Consider the following 20,797-nt stretch of genomic DNA (forward strand, 5'->3'; position numbering starts at 1 on the left):
TTTGCCAAACATTTGGAAATCAATGAAAACATTCTTCTAAACCTCCAAATCCTTTTTTTGTGCGTGCTTACTGGTTGAAGTTACATTCAGTTAATATTAATTACTGATAGCCTTCACAAGGCCCAGGGAAATGACTTCTAACTACTGCATAAGGTGATTTGCAATAGAATAAATTCATAAAATAACATAAAACAAAATAAAATTGTAACAATTTAACTGTAATAATGCAATTGGCAATTTCAATCACACTTGCTATTTTTAGGGTTTAGTTTTGGGGACATCACGCAATTCTTTCCACCATTCATGAAATTCATGCTTTGTCAACAAAAGTTATCTTCCTATTTAATCCACTGGATATGCAGCACATGAAGCCTATAGTTTGTGGTGTTATCAGGTGCCACTGAGTCAATTCCAACTCACAGCAACCCTACGGGACAGAGGAGAGCTGCCACATAGGGTTTCCTAGTCTGTACTCTTTACAGGAGCAGATCACCACGTCTTTCTGCCTCGGAGACGCTAGTGGGTCTGAACTGCTGACGTCTTGGTTAACCGCCGAGCACTTAACGATTGTGCCACCAGGGCTCCTTATAATTGTGATAGGTGAGCTACTATGAATGCAATGCACAGACAGCCCCTTGAAGGCATCTCAAGGAAGAGAAGATGTATGTGCAAAGGTAAAAAGGAAGCTAGGACTGTGAGCCTTCCAGCAGGCCATGCAAGCATGCAGCAACAGCAGGGGAGACACTGCTAGAGGAGAGCAGCAGTGGCAGCAGACCGAGCCTGGCACACCTGGGAAGGAGCACTGCACTTCTTGTGCAGCAGGAGTCTGTGCTCCCTGACGACAGGGGCCGCCACTGACAAGAATCACCTTCTTTCCGTCAGTCCACGGCTCCTGCCACCACCAATCATCTACTTCACTTTTTACTCTGTCTACTCTAAATATCTTTTCCCCATCAAATGGCTTTTTTCTTACTCATTCTTTTACTTATTCACAGCTTATGCTTACTCCTAAATTCTTTTTTATCTGTGTCTTTTAGTTTTTAATAATACAACCAATTAACCAACCTGCTCTATATACTGAACTCAGGCGCTACAGAGAGATTTGGGCCGGTTCAGTTAGTCACCATCAGCCCCACTGGGCAAAGTCCTTGTGCAGCCCACTCATGTCAAAGGTTCCTGGTAACCTCCTGGTCACCCGATCCATTTGACTGCTTGACTGTGATCACAGCAGTGGGATCATGTGGGACAGAATACGGTTACCCACATAGTGAAAAAATAATTAGGGCCATACAAATGGCCCTGGATAGGAACCCTCTGGAAAAAAGGCTGTAAGCATGTCAAGAATCAGAAACTACTTCATTTAGAGTAATCTACACAGGAAAAAATGTTGAAATGGCAAAAGGTGTGTTATATATACTTTTACAACAACTAAAAAAGAGAGCAATCTAATAACCAAATTTGGGATGCAGGTAAGTTCTCTGTTTTCTCATGTGGAATATCGGTGCCCAGATTTTGCTCATTTCTCTATTTCAGTCTATTCTCTTTCATGTTTCCCGCTTAAAAAAAAAAAAAGTCACAAGGTGGCAAAGATCAAAATGCTATGGTATAAACACAAAATCAGCAACTAGGCTCTTTGTTCTAATATTGACTTTTCACCCTTTAAATTCATTTTCCCATTTTATTTTTTATCAGAACTGTTTGCTCCCAAATATAACTGTAACACACAAAGGCCTGAGAATTTTGCTTAGAGCTGCAGAAGGCAGCTCAAGTTCACACTTGGACCATATCCAGTTTTTTGACATCATAAAATTCTTATTCAGATTCCTGTGTGTAGGAAAAGCAGATTACTACAGAAAGGGGAGAGAGGAACCTTCCCCTTTATCTACTTTTTATTATGTCTGAGAATTTTTGTAGAAGGCGATTTTGGTAGGTTTCTGGTGGTCCTGTACGTCTCAATTGCCTATAAAACCAACACCACAAAATGTTTAAGCTAGAATGAATTCAATGTATACTGCATTGTAAACCTAAACTAGTTTAGAAAAAAAAAAAAAAAAAATCCCCAGTTCTCCATTTCCTCTGTGGCCTGGATCCCAGACAGTAAATTTGTAATTATGGAGGAGGGGTAAATATCACAGACGGAGAAGATAATAAATTCTTCAAAGTAATTTTAAAGATCAGTATGTTTGATTATTGATGCTAATAAAATATTCATTTCATACTTTTGGAATATTGAAAAAAAATTCAAGATTTGGAAGAAGAGTTTATGCTATGAGCAAGTGTACTAAATGTGCCATCTGGAGAGTCTGTCAGCTTACAATTAGGTGGGATGATGCACCATCAAAGAGGAACTTTTACAAAATAATACAGCAAGGCTAAAATCCAAGGCTCAGTAGATTTGAGAGTAAAAATTGGGACTTTTTCCAATTATGGGAAAATTAGGAGGAAAAGCAATTATGTTTTGATAAATGAGCCATTCTAAGCTGGGAAATCAAGGCATCTCCCCGTTTCACATACTCAATTTGTGCATTTTCTATTCTTTGCTCTAAATCGTGACTCTCATCTTGCAAATACAAGAAAATTAAAATTGGACTACTGAGGGCAGAGGAGGAATTTAATCTTGAAAGATGTTAATGATGTATGATTGCAGTAAACTTTGATATAAAATAAAAAAGATACTGAGCGTGAAAACGTACAATATTGTTATCACTTAAAATTAAGTTTATTTTGGGGAGGAAAACACATTTTGAATGACTCACTGATGGAAGTACTCTGAAGCCTGCAACACATTGATGCAATCTGATGCAAACTCTCCTGGCAAATCTAAGACCCAGGGCATACCTCCATTGCCATCAAGTCAATTCCAACTCATAGTGACCCTATAGGACAGAGCAGAACTGCCCCATACGGTTTCCAAGGAGTGCCTGGTGGATTTGAACTGCCAACCTTTTGGTTAGCAGTCGTAGCTCTTAACCACTATGTCACCAGGACCCAGGGTGTTACCAGGTTGCACTACTTGCATCTAATGACCCATGCTCCAAGAAATCAAGGTGAGAGCCAAAAAGCAGAGCCATTTTGTTATATCCTGCATTTATTTAAGCAAACCAAATGTGTAGAGATAGGAAATTAATGCGTTCATAATGTTTTACAAATACAGAAAGAAGACACAGAATATTAATACCTGAAGAGAGTGCATTTGAGACACAGTTCTGTCATCGGAGAACACTTGCAGTGACCACATTGGAGCCATGGTGGATGCATCCCTCTGTCATTCTTGCTCTGACATCGTTCAAGTAGTTTTAATAGATAAATCAGCCATTTGCTTTCAAACAAATATTAAATACTAATGATTACGGTAGCCTTGAAGGGTTTGTGAGTGACTATGCTATACATACATGATGCTAGGCTTAATGTGTTATTTCAGTGCCATTGTACATTATGCAGGGGGAAATAATGTCTTATTACACATTTACTGTGACATCCACTAAAATGTGAACTAGTTTGCATAGGTTAGTCCTTTGGGCAGCACGATGTTGCTCTAGTCCACCAAGGCTTAAAGATTCACAGTGTAGAGGAAAAAAACATGAATTAAAGCATTTCTACTAAAATATATTTTAATAGCTGGTGTTAACACTTTGCATAACAAAAGCCAAATTATACTGATAACATTACATCCTTCCGTAAGCTTCTTCGTTTGAAAAACAGTTAAGTGTTTCCTTCAGAACTGTATACTCTCAAAGTTAGTACAGTCTTGCAAAAGAAAAATAAACCAAAATTCTAAAAGTGTGAAGCAAATGTAAGCTTAACTGCACAATGGTTCGTGTTGGCATTTTGACCCCAGGTCGAAGACCAACAGTCGCAGATCACACCCAGAGCACGCTGGGCGGGCACTGTTCCCTATCGCTCAGTCACCCGTTGTGCGGGCCGTGAGAACAGGGCTGTGCTTTCTCCTTTTCCTCTGAAGTAAATCATTCTTAACAGCAACTGGATTACAAAGAAATCACACTATGCAACCTGGATGCCGTATATCAAACACAAGAAGCATATGGAATTCCCACGGATACAGTGAACTAAGGTGGGCACTTTGGGAGGAAATTTGCCCTGGGGATTCTTCCAGGCTTGTAGATTCCATAGTCTAAGCATTATGGAATGATGGCCACAGAAACTTCAGATGTTTTGACTTTTTAGGTCATCAAGAGTTGACAAGTTGCCTGGAAAGGGTCCTAAAGGGCATGGGATACTGCACAGTGAGACTTGTATTCTCCTACTATTAACTTGTTTGACACAGCTTCTTACTTAACTAAAGCTTTTTCACCTTCATGTCACGTTACCCAAAACAATCATGATCCAGCCACTTTTAGATTATCAGCAGGAAATAACGAAGATAGAATGAACTTATGAAGTGAATTTCATTTTGTATGGTAAATTCAGCCTTGTAATATAATTCTTCTGTCTTACAATAGGTGTTTTAAATCCCAAACCAAAAGTTAATATTTGTGTATCTCAACTATATATAAATCCACAAAGAACCTTTCAGAAATAGATGGAAGAAGTCAGCATTTTCTAAAGTTTTAAACCTTTATAAGTAAAATACAATCAGCTGCCACCCATAATATCTGTCAGGAGCATCTGACTTCCCCACCATAAAAATACCAACCATATATAATAAAATATTACTATACAACGGGCATAAGTTTACTTGCTTGGATTTCTTTCCAAGGCCATAATGGATAAACAAGGGTAATCAAAAAGGCACCTATTTTTGTACGTATCTATATAATAATTTTGGTATAAATTATATCCACTTTATATAGAGATGTGTTAGTAAAGAATCAGATGCATTTTCTTTGTCTTTTCATTAAAAATATTCCATTGGAGATGGATGGATGAACCTAAAAATGAGGTACATCTCTTGACCTTCCACTATTTTGTTTAGAAATTCCCAGATTCCCAGAATGTTGTAAAGCTCAACACAGAGAGGATAAGGAAAGAAAGGTTATGGTGAAACTGGCAAAACTTGGTCTTCATCATCTTCTAGCAGGTCTTTCATCACAACTAATGGCAAGAAGGGGCAGGTCTAATCTCATTCGTATTCATACAATGTACTTGTAAAAATTGTGCTTACAAATTTCTGTGTGGCCTATGGAAGTTGAGGAGGCCTGAGAAACAGGGTCTCCACGGAGAGCAGACAACCAGATAAATATTTCCGACTTGGCTATGCTGCGGATGTGTACATAAGAACAAGAAGACATGAAGAATTCATTTTGCCTTAGGTCAAAAATAGAGAGCTTTCCTAGAGAACAAGAATTAGTAAAAACACTGACTACAAAAACTTACAACAAAAGCAATATTCTGTTGCTATACTTTTCCCAAGAGAGATAAGATCCACGTACAGTCTTGTTTTCGGAACCTTTTAAAAGTGTATCAAACTGTCCCTTGTGCTTTTATCAGGCTTGAGGACATGCCAAGTTTAGAAAAGCAGGTACATGCTCTCTGTGCTTAGGCATTTACACCGTCTTCTTTACCTCGATTTTCAAGACTGGGTTTTTTAATTTTTTTTTTTTTAACTCTTCTTTAGCCATCAGCAATATATATAAGATACCTGTTGCCAAATTGAAGGTGGGGAGGGAGCAAGTGGAAAGTGAAAAAGTTGTTCAAAATGTCATTTTTAAAAATGATGTAAAAATTGCACTTTGGTAATATACATATGTTTCCTATATTTCTTCTGAGATCCTTAATATCCTGCCAAGCCTTAGTAACAATGCCAACACTATTGAGTTATAACCTCAAGAACATAAATAACATCTTGTTCTGCCTCAACCTTTATTTACAAAATTGCCCTCCTGTTAAATTCTGATCAGATTTTAATTTTTAAAGGCTGGAAGCAGAAACATCTTACTTTGCAAACATCATGTGATGCTTAAAATTGTAGGAGAATTATTCCCCAGGTATGTTTTGACTTTTACATTCAATCTGATTTTGAAATCAGCAGATGAGAAGAAATATGACACAGTAGGCTGCTACTTTATGGTAACTTTCCTGGTTTTATAATCATCATCTCAAGTCAGTTTCCTTTGAGCTTCTGATAAATGTACTATTTATCAAAAATTGTACCTGTCCTACATTTAGTATGAAAATTGAATCAACAACTACTCTTTTTTACAATTGCAAAAACTAGGTGAAACTTAAATATTTACTTAGCAGTATAATAACATTGACAGGCTTCTTGCCCTCAATTTTGAAGGACAGAAATGTTTGCAAGAATACTGCAAGTTCAGTTTGTCTTTTTAGGTCTGTGCACAAGACACCCAAACAGAAATGGGATTTGACTGATGTAATCAATGACCAGTCATTTCAGTGATAGAAAATCGGTCAAGCTAGTTATTTGGTAATCTATAAAACCCCCTCAATATAATCTCTAGTTATTTGGCTGAATTTTTCTCTTTTCAATTTTATGTCACTGTCATGTAGATAGAGCTTCAGTATGAAACCCACTGCCATTGAGTCGATTCCGACTCATAGCGACCCTATAGGACAGAGTAGAACTGCCCCATAGAGTTTCCAAGGAGCGCCTGGTGGATTTGAACTGCCGACCTCTTGGATAGCAGCCATAGCACTTAACCACTACACCACCAGGGTTTCCAGCTTCAGTATAATAAAGCTTATTTGCTCTTTTCACCTAATAAAATGAAACCACAAATTTTCAAAAGTATGTCCTAACTTTCCAAAGGGGTAAATAAATCAGCTTTTCCCTTTGGGCTAATAAACATTTCAATAAGAGATATTTTATAGGATATTTTGTTCATTTCCTCGAACATACCGTATAAGGTAGATATCCCCCAAGGCCCAAACATTTTCGTAACTTTGCTTTTTCTGTTTCATCACAACTATAGCATCAGGCCCTGTATGAAGGCTACCCTGTTGCAGGCCTCAATGAACGGCACAATCTGAAAGACATACAGAAGTTGACGAATGTCCATCTCTCAAGCAACAGTGACTTCAGGCTCCAGGTAAAACTTAAAGACCTACTATAAAGGGCTGTCCTCAGGGCAGTGAATCCAGCAAGAGCCTGCAAGGTCCCTTGTTTGAAAATCAAGAGCCTGACAATTTTTTCCTAGTGAGCAACCTGTTGGACCTATACTGAAAATCTCTGATGACATTCCTATCTCATTCCCTGAATTTGATTCAGAAAAGAAAAACCAGAAAGTGGAAAGGAAGTCTTTTAATTAAGCAATTTCAGTGGTTAGATTTCCATTCCAAAATCTGAATGCCATTTTCCAAAATAAGAAACTAGATCATCTTTCTCTATGTGGAGTTTGTAACTTTTTCTTAGCTGGGTTTTTCCAGCATACTTCATATTCCATTTCTTTCACTGGCTCCTGTTCAGTTTTGTTTACTTTTCAAATAAACAACAGTGTTAATGAAAGCTGTCTAGTAAACACCTAAATCACTTATTTATAGAGTATACATCTATTTCCTAAGGTGTAAATCCTTCCAAACTAGAGTGCAATGCAGCAGAAGACTCTCAAGCGATTTTTCAAAATAGGTTTTGTTTTGTTTCTGATGAGCTGGCTACTAGAGGAAAAGCCTTTTAGATATCAGCTGTATTTTTTTTTTTTTTCTGCTTTCATAACAGGAATGGGCAGTGCAGCTGCCTATGTTACAGAAGCTTGAACCTACATGACATGCAACAGGGTAAAGGCTATTCGGGAAATTATATAGATGATATTAAAATCTGCCCTTTGCAGAGTAGCTGTGAAGTTATTTGGTCCTGACATTCTGTGGACTCAAGTATATACTTGGGTTCATAGAATGTAAATGGAGTAGGATAATGACTTGGTACAAGTGAGAAATAAATAGACCCACGTGGGGCTAGGGAACAAGGAAATTTCTCTGAGTAGAAGTTTCTAGGTCCCTAATGCCACTGGTCAATATAATTTTAACCAGACTGTCATTCTGCCTCTGCTTACATTTATTATATTAAGCAACTTCCTTTTATATTAGGAAATTGCCTAACAACTAAAAAGCTAAACAGTTTTTTTAAGTATCGGCTGCATTACTGGATTAAGGGAGTTGGCTTCTGGTGATTCCAAAGTGACAGCTAAGACATTTCATCTACTTGTTACATTTAAAGGGACAATCAACATCTCTATTAAAGTCTACATAAATACATTTCCCAGGAGGGTTCAATAGCCAATCAAAGGAAACCATTAATACAATTAGCAGCACCAGGTCTCCAGATGTAATTATTGTGTTTGCAGGAATTACTGAAAGTGCTGCCGTTTTTCAGCCCAGAACTCATTCCTTCTTCCTGGTACCTGTGTGTCTAATTGTCAAAAGTAAGGACAGATCATTGTAAAATAACTACCAAATTGTCTTAAAAGTATCTTCTATCTTTTAAAAAGATTAGGTTTAGAATACATTAGAATAAAGCTCAAATGGCAAGGAGAAATAATTAATTAACAAACTCAATGTAATTGGCTGGCAGCATCCCCGTTTTCCCAGTTCTCTGCACGGTGCCGTACATCCAGCCATCGTCGATGGGCTGCACGTTGACAATGTAGTCACCGTCCCTGAAGGAGACCTCATCTTCATCCTGGGCACTGTAATCGTACATGGCTCGGTATGTCCTCTGAGAAAAGAAAGAGTTATATGGTTAACACAAAACTGGTTAACCAGTAACCAGTTGCCACTGAGTCGACTTCAGCTCATGGTGACCCCATGTGTGTCAGAGTAGAACTGTGCTCCAATGGGTTTTCAATAGCTGATTTTCCGAAGTAGATCGCCAGACTTTTCTTCCAAGGTGCCTCTGGGTGGAACTGAACCTCCAACCTTTTGGTTAGCAGCCAAGCACATTAACTGTTTGCACCACCCAGGGACTCTACCAAATGGGTTACAACCACAAATTCTAATGACAAAAAAAGCAACCCACAAGTAAAGTAACTACTAGGAATGTTTCCAAGCACATCTGTTTCTGGAGGCTGTAAACCAGTATCTAATGTATTGATCTCAAGTTTACTAGTCTAGCAAAAAGCATAATATTTTAGGGCCAGAACCCGTCCCGTTGCCTTTGAAGTCAATTCCAACTCCATTCAGCTTTAGATAATTAAGGAAACATTCGATTACATAGATTCTCCCTTATTCCACGGTCTTCAGAAAATAAAACCTACTGTAGTGGCAGACAGGTCCAAGTTCTGTTGACTCTCTGCCACTGGCAGAGACAATGAATTCTTCTTAAATAGGTACCAAGAATTTTTATTTCCTTATAAAAACATGTAAAACAAATAAAAAGAGAAAAAAAACATAATATACTCATTTGTAGGCTTTGGTAACACAGTGATAGAAATTTACCATATAAATGTTCTGAATACTGAGGTACATATAACTAAATCCTTGTTAGAAGAAGGAAATTTTAAATTGAGCTTTACTCTATTTGTCGTAGCTTAAGACCAAGGGTTTAGCTACTATTAACACTCAATAATCCCAAAATCAGGTGTATTCACAGACAGGAAACTGGTTGAGACACAAAGGACTTTAGAGAGATTAAAGTTACCTTACAAACTGCTTAGAGGCGTCACTTATGTTCAGAAAAAAGCCAAATGGCTGTGTCAGGGAGCTTACAGGAGCAATTTCCGTGTGAGATGCCAAGTTTGACTAGATGACCTCAAACGCTGCTCCCAAACTTTGCATTCAATCAATCAGTATGGTAAGATTTGAAGGCAAAAAAGAAGACATATTTTGGCTGTCTTTGAGGCTTTTTTGATTAATGTCAAGATTACCTACTTAACATGACCATCAAAGATTTTTGTACTTTACGACTAAATGAAGATCATAATTGGCTGATAATACCAATTAAGAAGTAAGAATTAGGATATCCGTTCTGGTAGATTCTTTTTATTGTTTTATGATTTCACATTACGTTTACTAACGCCTTCCTTTCTCAATAGTTTCTCTTTAAGTTTTTCTGTTTGTTTGTTTTCTTTGAAAGGGTTGTGGAAATAGGAACACGTCATCATTTACCTCATCTCTATCCCATGTACAGATTTTTTTTTTAGGTGACATGAGAAGACTAGATAAGAAAGGCTTTAGACACTTACTAGATTTGGTGAATGCTGCATTGACCTCATGGACGACACACTGGTCTGGTGCATGTACCCATAGCCTTGAGAATGGCTTTGTTGGTAGGCTCCAGGGAGAACAGGGGCTGTACGTTAAACATAAACACACACACACAAAGACTCCTTAACGTGAGTCTCAGAATACCCTTCCCCAAGCCCTCGAGTGATGTCATGCTCTGTCAAATGCTCTGAAACAAAATCCCAAAGTCAGCATCAGCTGTAATTAGGGTAGTGGTGTTCTAGGATCTCCCTACATTAGTGTAACCTCAGTAGTTAAAGACATATACACAGAATCAGGGTGGCATGCAGTTAAAAATAGATTTTTAGTGTTTTCATTTACTCTGTTACAGATGCTAGATTTAAACAACGTAAATACAAGATGCTAGATTAAAACAACATAAGTAAAATCTTAACAAAATCGTGTTTTCATTTAAACATTTGATGCTTCTACACATTTTCCAAAATAGAAGTAAAAAATTAAAAGGGATTTAGTTGGATTGCCAATTCAATGACAGAATATGAACAGTTTCATGGGGTCCCTCTCATATACTGGAATACTCTTAATATTTTGAGATACACAGCTGAATGTTACCTTTACAAAGATGGTAAACACAACATGCGCTTAACAACAGATGTCTGTTTAGCAGTTAATTAAAAGTCTATACCCTTAATAGACTCAATGGCACTGGCTGACTGGCATACCCTTAAAAGAAACATTTATTTAGAAAACCTGAATTCTCTATTTTATTTATCTAAATAAGTGTAATGAATATGCTACAAAAGCCTGAGAACCCAAACCACTTAAGAATTTCATAAACATTATCCTTCTATATTAAAAAAAAAAAGTATTCACTAAGCTTGCACTGTTCTTGCCACTTAACTATGACATTGAAAAGACACTGATGCTGCTTTGAAGAACATTAAATTCTAGAGAAACCAACAAAGCAGCTTGATAAAAATGCCATAAAATCAATAGAAATATGTTTGTGAGTGTTCATCTCTGTAGGTATGTCTAAGTATTTACAACCAGAAGCATAAACTAGCAATGAGGGTATTTATTTTAGCAGCACGCCCTTCTTAATGTTTTGAATGATTATATATTAGTATAACTTGTATGATATATGTGCTATAAAAATCCATAAAAAGCTGCCGTTTTTGTTCAATCATGTTGGTATATAAAGTAATTATAATGGGTCAATTTATTCAGGACATTTTAAAAATAAAAGGAATAAGCACATGTAATACCTGGGTGTTATGAATATTTTATAAGTGGCCCATTCATTCTAATGACATATGAGAATATCAATACTTTAAAGAAGTTTAATCATCAGATGATACGAAGTTGAATGGGATTTTTTTTTGTTTTTTGTTTTTTTGTAGTTCTTGACCTAACTTATATTACAATGTTGTTACAAACTATATTTACTTAATGGTCAGATATGGTATTAAAGAGAAATTACCAAGATCTTCACGTGGGTTGTAAAGTTATTAAAACATCATTAAACATCAAATATTTCAGAAAATAGCATGTCTTAACATTATCAACTCAAGTTAGATATTTTATGTCAAGAGACGTCGAGGATATTGTTAAAATCCACTCACAAAGAATAAGCAAAATTCCCATAAATACCTAGGTCCACTTAATGAGTTTTGTAAAAGGGGCTTTTCTATGTTTGGAAGTGGGAAACACTGACCATTCGTTTATACACTCTCCCAATTCTCAGCAAATATTAAGTGAGTTAATAAATGCAAAGCGCATATTATATCGCCTGGCACGTGGCTATCGTTCCTGTTGGCCGTCCTTGATTCTGACTCACGGTGACCCCGTGTGTTTCAGAATAGAGCTGTTCTCCTTAGGATTTTCAATGGCTGTGACTTTATGGAAGTAGATAGCCAGGACTTTCTTCTGTGGTACCACTGGGTGGATTCAAACCATCAACTTTTTGGTTAGTAGTTGAGCACAAACTGTTTGCACCACCCAGGGACCTATAGCCTCCATAAATGTTAATAATTATCACAGCCTATGCTCAGGGCACTGTGACAAGTACAAGAGGAATGACAAGAGCACCTGCCCTCTCAGAGTAGTGAGGGCCCTGAGGACCTGCCCCTCTGCCCAATGACGGATATTGAAGCATTTTCATTTACCGCATTTTTATGCAAATAATACAGGTCTTCTACATTTGTTTACCAACTGCTCCCTCCCCCGCAAGGTATTTTCATAAGCTTGCTATGCTAATTTTTTTTTTCCAGCAACATGTAAACCCATAAGTCATTGACTCCAACTGCATGCCCAGACTAGTAGTCCTGAACTGATTTTTAAATATTTAAATAAATTATTTTTTAATTATTATTTAAATCTATTTGTAAATTTTAAAGATTAAATATAGACATCCCAATAAATTTACTTAACACAAAAAATTAAACTTTTAATCCTTTGTTACACTATTTAACTATAAACTTTAAATTTTTAAGTACAGGGTTAAGCTCAATCATCTAAAAATACATCGAAAAAAATATCAGGATAAAAGAAGTTTCAACAACAATGAAAAAAATTTAATCTCATACTTAGGAATACGTTTATTTTCACACAGTTCGTATATCACATCCTAGTTTAGGACCCATAAGTACTGACAATGCAAGAATGATGTTTAACAACATTCTCTAATTTGGGCTTTGAAAAAAACAGGTACATTCATGCCATTTAATTGCTCAAATCTGACCTGCAAAGGGAACCTGCAGCTACTGTCAAATAAGGCAGGAAAAGAAATTAATGTGGTAGTCTTAAAATATACATAGGCTGGTGAGAGCAGGGGAGAGAGTTTAGAATGAAAAACCTTGGAGTAAGTATAATCCATTTAGCCCTTATGGTTTCTCTTCATGGCCTGTATCAATTATTCCCGTTCTCCTTTTTTCTCTGTCTTCATTACTTAACAAAAAGCCCCTTCGGGGTTCCACAATCTTGTTATCTACTTATACCTAGTGCAATAAAAGAATTTTTAGGAAGCTCCTATTATGGCTGTGAAAAATATAACTAAGAACCCAGAGGAATCACCTTAGTAAAAACCAATGGCAATTTAAAAAGAGGCATGAGCGTTATTTTTCTGTTGTTTTGCTACATGAATTTTTTTTTTTTAATGAAACATACGTAAAACAAACAAAGTGAAATTTAAAGCAATAGCTTTAGAAATTTGGTTTACTAATAATTTGGGTTAAACTTAACTCTCTGATGTAAATATAAGATTGCTTCCATGAAAATATTCAAAGCTTTTGCAAAGCCAGGTATTAGGCTAATTTTGCCACAAACAAGGACTTTTTATCCAAGACAAAAACACACAGTGTCCTCTTTATTAAACTACCATTGGTACAAATGGATGACAGTAAAGGTGCAACGGTTTTCCAACACAAGGATCTTGAGTTTGAGGGCTTCAATTTCATAACAAAACCCACAAAATGATAGATTTCCTCAAGTTAAGGCAACAACAAAACAAGAGAAGTCTGACTCAACTTTCATTTCACATTAGAAAGATTCATTGACCAAAGATCTGGAAGCTGACTAATGCCCTAAGGGTTTCAGGCTCTACTTGGAATGATCCATAGTAATTATAAAACCAAAACCTCTCTTCTACTGCACAATGAAGTATTCCACAAACAGCCTATACAAATATTTTCTATTTCATGTTTATTCTTAGAGCGGAAGGAGAGAAAAACAAGATGCAGAAGTATGTAGACAGGAAAATCATGAAAAAGAAGATGGAAATGGAGAAAGAAAAAATTTATAGGACGTTTAACAAATCTGAAACTGGAAAAAATGAGGAAATACATGTAAACGTACACAGATTAGATTAAGTGTCTGGGTGAACCAAAAAAAATGCATCTCCAATAAAGGGAGAAAACTACCCAAAAGGAAGTCCACTTTGGGGGATGGGTGGGTGAAAGAAGAGAACCAGTATTATCTAAGTGTCCTCTGTGCCTGGTGCTATATAGGCTGTCATTTAATTGTCACAAAGCCTCTCTAAGATAGCTATCAGTCTCTTCTTTATAGAATAAAAAACAGAGGGTGAGAGATGAGGTAGGAAAGCAGCAGTAGAGGATATCAGTCATTAAAGACAAGGTGGAGGTTTTGAAAGCCCCATGATGATTACAGAGTAATGGCTAAAATAACAGTTGCCGTTGAGCCAACTCCAACTCATGGCAACTGCATAATGTCTCAGAGTAGAAATGTGCTCCATAAGGTTTTCAATCGCTGATTTTTCAGAAGTAGATCACCAGGCCTTTCTTCAAGGCATCTCAGGGTAGACTCGAACCTCCAACCTTTTGGTTAGCAGTCTAGCACATTAACATAGTCTTTGCAGCACCCAGAATAACAGCAGATGACCAAATTCTGAATTCCAAAATAAAAATAGTACTTTATGTAATTACAGACATATCATGAAGAAAGAAAATAATTTTGGGTTTTTTGTCAAAGGTTTGCCTTTTTAAAAATCCAGAATAAGGAGAAAATACCCTTCAGAAACTTTTCATTAAGCATATAGGATACAATGAAATTACTGTCATATTTTCTAACATTTGACTACAGTTTTCTCAGTTAATGCATACCAAAGAAGTTAATGAACTTACTTTTTTTAAGACAAAGAATATTTGGACAATCAGAGTGTAATTGCTAAAACTGAATAAAGAATTATTATAAAAGAGAAAATATAAAGATTCTGCTAGTGTTGAAAAAAAAAATGAGCTAGGTCTCAACTAGGTCATAAGCAACGTGGTTGAGCTAATCAGTAATAAACAGGCCCTCACTTGGACATTTTTGCTCAAATAGTTTTTACAGTGTCATCAAGAGTTTCATGTCCCAAGGGAAAGATTAGCCCAAAGGACTAACGGACCACGACTACCACAGCCTCCACCATACTGACTCCAGCACAACTAGATGGTGTCTGTCTACCACCACCGACTGCTCCGACAAGAATCACAATAGAGAATCCCAGGCAGAGCTGGAGAAAAATGTAGAATAAAATTCTAACTCATTAAAAAAAAAAAATGATAGAGACTGGAAAAACCCCAAGAGTTTGGCCCCTGGGACACCCTTTTAGCTCAGTAATGAAATCACTACTAAGGTTCCTCCTTCAGCCAAGAATTAGGCCTATAAAACAAAACGAGACTAAATGGGCACACCAGCACAGGGGCAATGACGAGAAGGCAGGAGGGTACAGGAAAGCTGGTAACAGCAAACCCAAGGCTGAGAAGGGGAGAGTGTTGACTTGTCATGGGGTTGGCAACCAATGTCGCAAAACAATAGGTGTACTAAAAGTTTAATGAGAAGCTAGTTTGTTCTGTAAACCTTCATCTAAAGTACAATAAGAAAAGAAAAACTGTCCAAAAAAAAGTTTCATGGCAGAGCACTCATGGCATTTGAGTCTCCAGACAAGCTGCAAAACCAAAAAACCAGACCCACTGCCGTTGATTCCAACTCATAGCGACCCTATAGAAGAGAGTACAACTGCCCACAGGGTTTCCAAGGCTGTAATCTTCATGGAAGCAGACTGCCATATCTTGCGCTTGATGGGTTCAAACTGCCTGTCAGTTAGCAGCCAAGGGCTTAACCACTGGGCCAGCAGGGCTCCTGCTCACAAGCCACAAACAGGTACTAAATCCACAACATTTAGGCCTGGTGTAACAGCAACAAGATCCTGTTCTTAATCTGAGAGAATTCTTGGGCTACAGAAGAGTTTTTCCTTTCCTGCAGAAACAGAAACAAGCTGGACTACCTCTGGGGTTTTTTTGTTTGTTGTTTTTAAATTATAAGTTGTGAATAGACAACTGTGGAAGAAACAGGCTTGTTACATAAAACTACAAATCTGCGAACCTACAAACAGACTTTAGCGTAAAAATGAAATTATCAACAACTGAGTTAAAACCACCAAGTTGAAAAGATCATCATTGTAATGCAAAATAATCGCTTATACTTCAAAGATCATAAATAAAAATAAAAGTAATTGTTACTATTTTATATATTCAATTTACATCTGTGGCAGGGCAATAAAAGTGAGAGGTAAAAGCGGGTAAGGACAGAGAGCAGAGGAGGAATCAGTTATTTGCAGGTGGTGTCAACCATGGCTGCATATTAAATTTGCCTGGGGATTTTTTCAAACCATACCTAAACCCAGGCCCCACCCCAGACTAATAAAATCAAAATCTTTAGGGGTGGGGTCTGCTTATTTTTTTCTTTTTTAAATCTCCCATGTGATTCAAATGGGCAGCCAGAATGAAGAACCACGGAGTTACTAGTAACTTCCTTCTCTCCCACCTGATAAATTTAGGATCACATGTGGCTCTGCTTTAAATATGTTATTCCCAAATCCCCCATTCTTTCCCCTTTGCCTTATAGGGTCACTATGAATCAGAATCAACTCGACAGCAACGGGTTTGGTTTCAGTTTTCTGGTTTTGTTTCAGTATCTGTGGAGGTAAAGCTTTGAAGCCAGGACTCCTGAAGCAACCAGAGATTGTGTGAAGAAATGTGAGTCAAGAGCACACTCACTGCAGAATAACTAGGAAGCTAACCATGCAATACACCTGCTAAGACAAGTACTGCAAGGCACCATGAGGGAGCTAACTAATGGAAGCCAGCTTCCCCTCCCCCAGGGGCTAACAGGGGGGCCTCGTCACTATCTGAGAGGAAAACAAGCCCTGTGGAGCCAAAAATATCTTTCCAAAACCAAAACTTAACTCTTCTACCAATGCCAGGTTCCTAACAACTAATTTCTCCTTCTAGATGACCATATTATCTTTGCTTTAATTTTCTAGTCTTACATAAATTTTATTACTGTAAAATACTGTAAATCTTAAGGAAGTGCAATACATATAAAAGCAGTGAAGCACCTAGGTGTATGCTGTGAAAGTTAAAGGGGGAAAGATGTAACATAGATTCTGCTTCCTAAGGAATACAAAACACGCATACAATAAAAGTTAAATAAGTTAAATGCTTACAGCCAGGGGAACCAACTCATCCCAGTTCCCTCAAGACTTTCCCGGTTGTTAGCACTGGAAGTACCACTTCCCAGGAACCCCCTTCAGTCTTGGCAAACTGAGGCACCTGATTCCCCTATTTATAATGTGTCAGGCCCTTTGCTTAGCAGGTCACATGCACTAGGCTGGTGTAATCCTTACAATAATCCTCATTTTACAGATGGAAAATCTAAAGGTTAACAAGATTAACATGGTCAAATATATCAGAGGTAGGTAGAAGCCAGGATTTAAATACCAACAGTATAACTCCAGACTCAAACTCTTAAGTATACTAAACCAAAATGGCAATACAAGAAATGACAAGATGGTGTAAGATTAATTTTTCATTTAATTGAATTCAAAACAGTAAAAGAGCACTATGTTCTGGAGAGCAGAGAAGCTTCTAGGAGTAATGAGGATGTGATCTGAGGTATCAAGAATAGGTAGTCCACCACTCCTACTGGTAGGACAGACAGAAGTGAGAGTGAGGGAAAGGCAAGAGGGAAATGAGTTCATTTAAAAGCCTGGGGAGATGTGCAAGTCAGGTTTGTAATCCTCAAAGAGGATACTCTACTTGTCATTGATTTTTTTGTGGTAAACTTTGGGGAATAAAGTTTATGCGTGTGTGGTTCAGGAGGTGTACCAGAAGATCTCTGGAAGAAATTATAGTGAAAACAATTCATTCACTTTTGGAAAAGTAAACTCAAATCACATAAAGTAGCATCAGTTTCTCAGCAATGGTTTTTAGATTTCTTTTCAGAGGCATTTTGGTATCTGACAAGTCTCTGGACTCTCTCTGTGTGTGTGTGTGTGTGTGTGTGTGTGTGTAATATTTGTTTCTTCTTCCTTTCCCATTGCCAATACCACCCTATTTTATGGAGGGCAATGACACCTAATCCCATATGAATAGTTTTAAATCTATGTTCAACATCACCTCTCCTAATATGAGTTCAGCCACTTTCCCACTGAACAATGAGGACTCTTATAATGACGGCACCTAACAATCTTCAAAATCATTCTGTAGACCACTGCCTAAAAATGGCTGCTCCCCCAATTCAGTCTATTGCCATTCTAAGAATGGACTTTCTAAGAACTTTAGCTGAAAATGTAATTAAACCGAGGAGATTATTTAACTATTTTCTTCCCTAAATTTAAATATGACTTATAACATTGCTTAAACAAAATATAAATTGAATATTTAAAGATTCCTTAAACCAAATCACCTGTTAATTGGAGAAGCAAGTACACACACACAAAAAGATTATGTACTTTTCAGAACTATACATACACGGTACATTTGACCATACTGTTTAGATATTTGGCTTAGCTGTCTCAAGTAAGAACTATAAATATTGTTTTGGGGACACTTCAGTTCCAAAATATTGAAAAAATACAACATTAGTTATATTTTAAATTATCTGCCAGTAAAACTTGATTAGTCTCACAAGCCCAGCAAAACAGTACGTTTTTTCTGTAGAAAAAAAATAAGTCTTTGACCATTCTCTGACAGAATTAAATAAGATATAATATGGTTTAAATAGTGCTAGCGAGCTTTAGATTGTAAATTTTCTGCTATCTTGTTTCAGAATAATATAGCTGTGATGGTTAAGGTTCTGAGTTAACTGGGCTGGGCCATGATTCTCGGTGGTTTGGCACATGTATGATGTTGTGATCACTTTCATAATAAGATTTGATATAATGTCATCACCTCCATGATGGTAAGTGGCCAATCAGCTGAAAGGGAGTTTCCTCGTGACGTGTGGCCTGCATCAAATATAAGTGGACTTTCTGGCAAGGCTCGTAGGCTTCTGCTCGCTCTGGATCCTGCTGCTGGCTCCTGTTTTTCTGACCTTTGGTTCCTGGGACTTGAGCTAGCAGCTCTCCTGCAGTCTTGCCTGCCTATCTTGGGATTCGTCAATCTTCCCAGCCTGTGAGCAAGAGCCCTGCTCTCTGACCTGCCAGTCTTGGGTTCACCAGTCCCTGGGGCTACATGAATCAGGAGAGGCCTCCAGCCTGACCCATGGACTTGGGACATTCCAGCCTCCACAAACTGCATAAGCCATTTCCTTGACTTAAATCTCTCTCTCTGTGTACACATATTTATAAGCTTTACTGGTTTCGCTTCTCTAGAGAACCTAGCCTAAGACAGTAGCCAATTCACTTCTACATTTAGATTTGAATTTCAGCTTGAATATTTCTTTCCCCTATTTGTTTCTCAATTTTAGCTACCTAAATTGGGGAAAATATCCCAAATTGTAAGTATAATCAAAACGACAATATAAGCAGTGTTGTCACTAAGGGAAATGGAAATTTCTGCCCCAAATTACAGAGTCTCTAATGGTATTCTCATGGCACAAAATCCATACGGTATGTATTTGTGTGTGCACACACATGCTATCTCCCAAAACAAAACAAAAAAGAACATAAAGGAATGTATGTAGTTTCATAACAAGAACTACATCATTTTGGACAGTTCTCTGATAAAACGAATGCACTAAAGAACTTAAAAATGGCAGGCAAATCGGGATGCTGTTTCCACTTATGTAAACCATATCACTGAGACTAGCTTTTTGACATAATTATGCCATGACTAAAAAGTCAGTTCACAGCAAATCCCAATTTTCCTTGGTACCTGCTACTGCCAATGTTGTACAAATCTATCGATTGTTGTATAAATAAATTTCTTGGAGACTTAAAATTGGACTATGCCTTTGGTTTTTTTGTACGCTAATCAATTCAAATACTGACTCTTATGGAATATTATCAATCCACAAGGAGTTTTCAAATACAGCTTCAGATTAGTTACCCTGAGTGACAAACCACACTAAATACCACATATAGACACACCTCAATATTGATTACATTTCTGAATGAGCAGGTCTATTTTTTCACCTAATAGACATATATAAAACTGACTCATTGTGTCCCTGACATTATCTGAAGATAGGGAAACATGCAAGAATGAAGGTAAATGATTGCCTGGGTCTCACAGAGCCCAAGCTCAAATTCAAGGTGAGTGGCTGGGGCTGGAGGAACAGGCAGGATGAAGAGTCACAGGTAGAGAAGTCAGCAGTAGTTATTATGATCAAAGACGTACAATCGTAAGGGCATCCAGATAGGATCTGGGTGCCAGCTTGACAGACTAGTAAACAAACAAGTTCTGTACACATGGGTCAGCTATATGGCACAAGATAAAGATCAAGAAACAGAATGTCTGAAAAATGTGGCATGGGCAGATCACAAATATTTGGGGGTAGAGGGGCATTAGCCAATAAGGGGTAGGGAATCGGGATATGTGTGTTAAATTACTAAACTTGGTATTAGTCTTTAATCTATTAATGTTTAATTAAAGCTAATTTGATTTGAGGATAACAGTGTAATAATGATACTTATTAGATTTTTTTTAAAGTAGTTATCTTAGAAGTATCACCGTGAATTAGCATTGTAACTTATGTTTATTATAAAGCCCGAGTCAGCTAGTGACCTCATAGAGCAGATATGAAGTATGAGGGGAAGAAAGGTGATAAGAACGATTCTGAGGTTTCTGCCTGACTATTAGGGTGAAATGATCATGTCATCATCTGAAATCGTGAACACAAAGACAAGAATGGGTTTGTTTGGTCTTGGTGAGGAAGATAAGAAGCAAAATTTGGTTTTAAACACATAAGGTTTGAGGTGTGT

The 20,797-nt window shown here is 37.3% G+C and overlaps 1 protein-coding gene across 2 annotated transcripts in view; it reads right to left on the bottom strand.

The window, feature by feature from the left end:
• Positions 1–7,397: 7,397 nt before the first annotated feature.
• LOC135231273 (LIM zinc-binding domain-containing Nebulette) overlaps positions 7,398–20,797 on the bottom strand; it is a 429,820-nt gene continuing 416,420 nt past the window's right edge. For both annotated transcript variants that reach the window (XM_064284903.1, XM_064284904.1), the window contains 2 exons: positions 10,095–10,201; positions 7,398–8,629 (listed from right to left, as the gene is read on the bottom strand). In XM_064284903.1, the coding sequence (XP_064140973.1) occupies positions 8,453–8,629; positions 10,095–10,201 (284 nt within the window). In that variant the 3' untranslated portion in view covers positions 7,398–8,452. The remainder of the gene's footprint in view (positions 8,630–10,094; positions 10,202–20,797) is intronic.

Source organism: Loxodonta africana, chromosome 4 (genome assembly GCF_030014295.1).
Source record: "Loxodonta africana isolate mLoxAfr1 chromosome 4, mLoxAfr1.hap2, whole genome shotgun sequence".
NCBI lineage: Eukaryota > Metazoa > Chordata > Mammalia > Proboscidea > Elephantidae > Loxodonta > Loxodonta africana.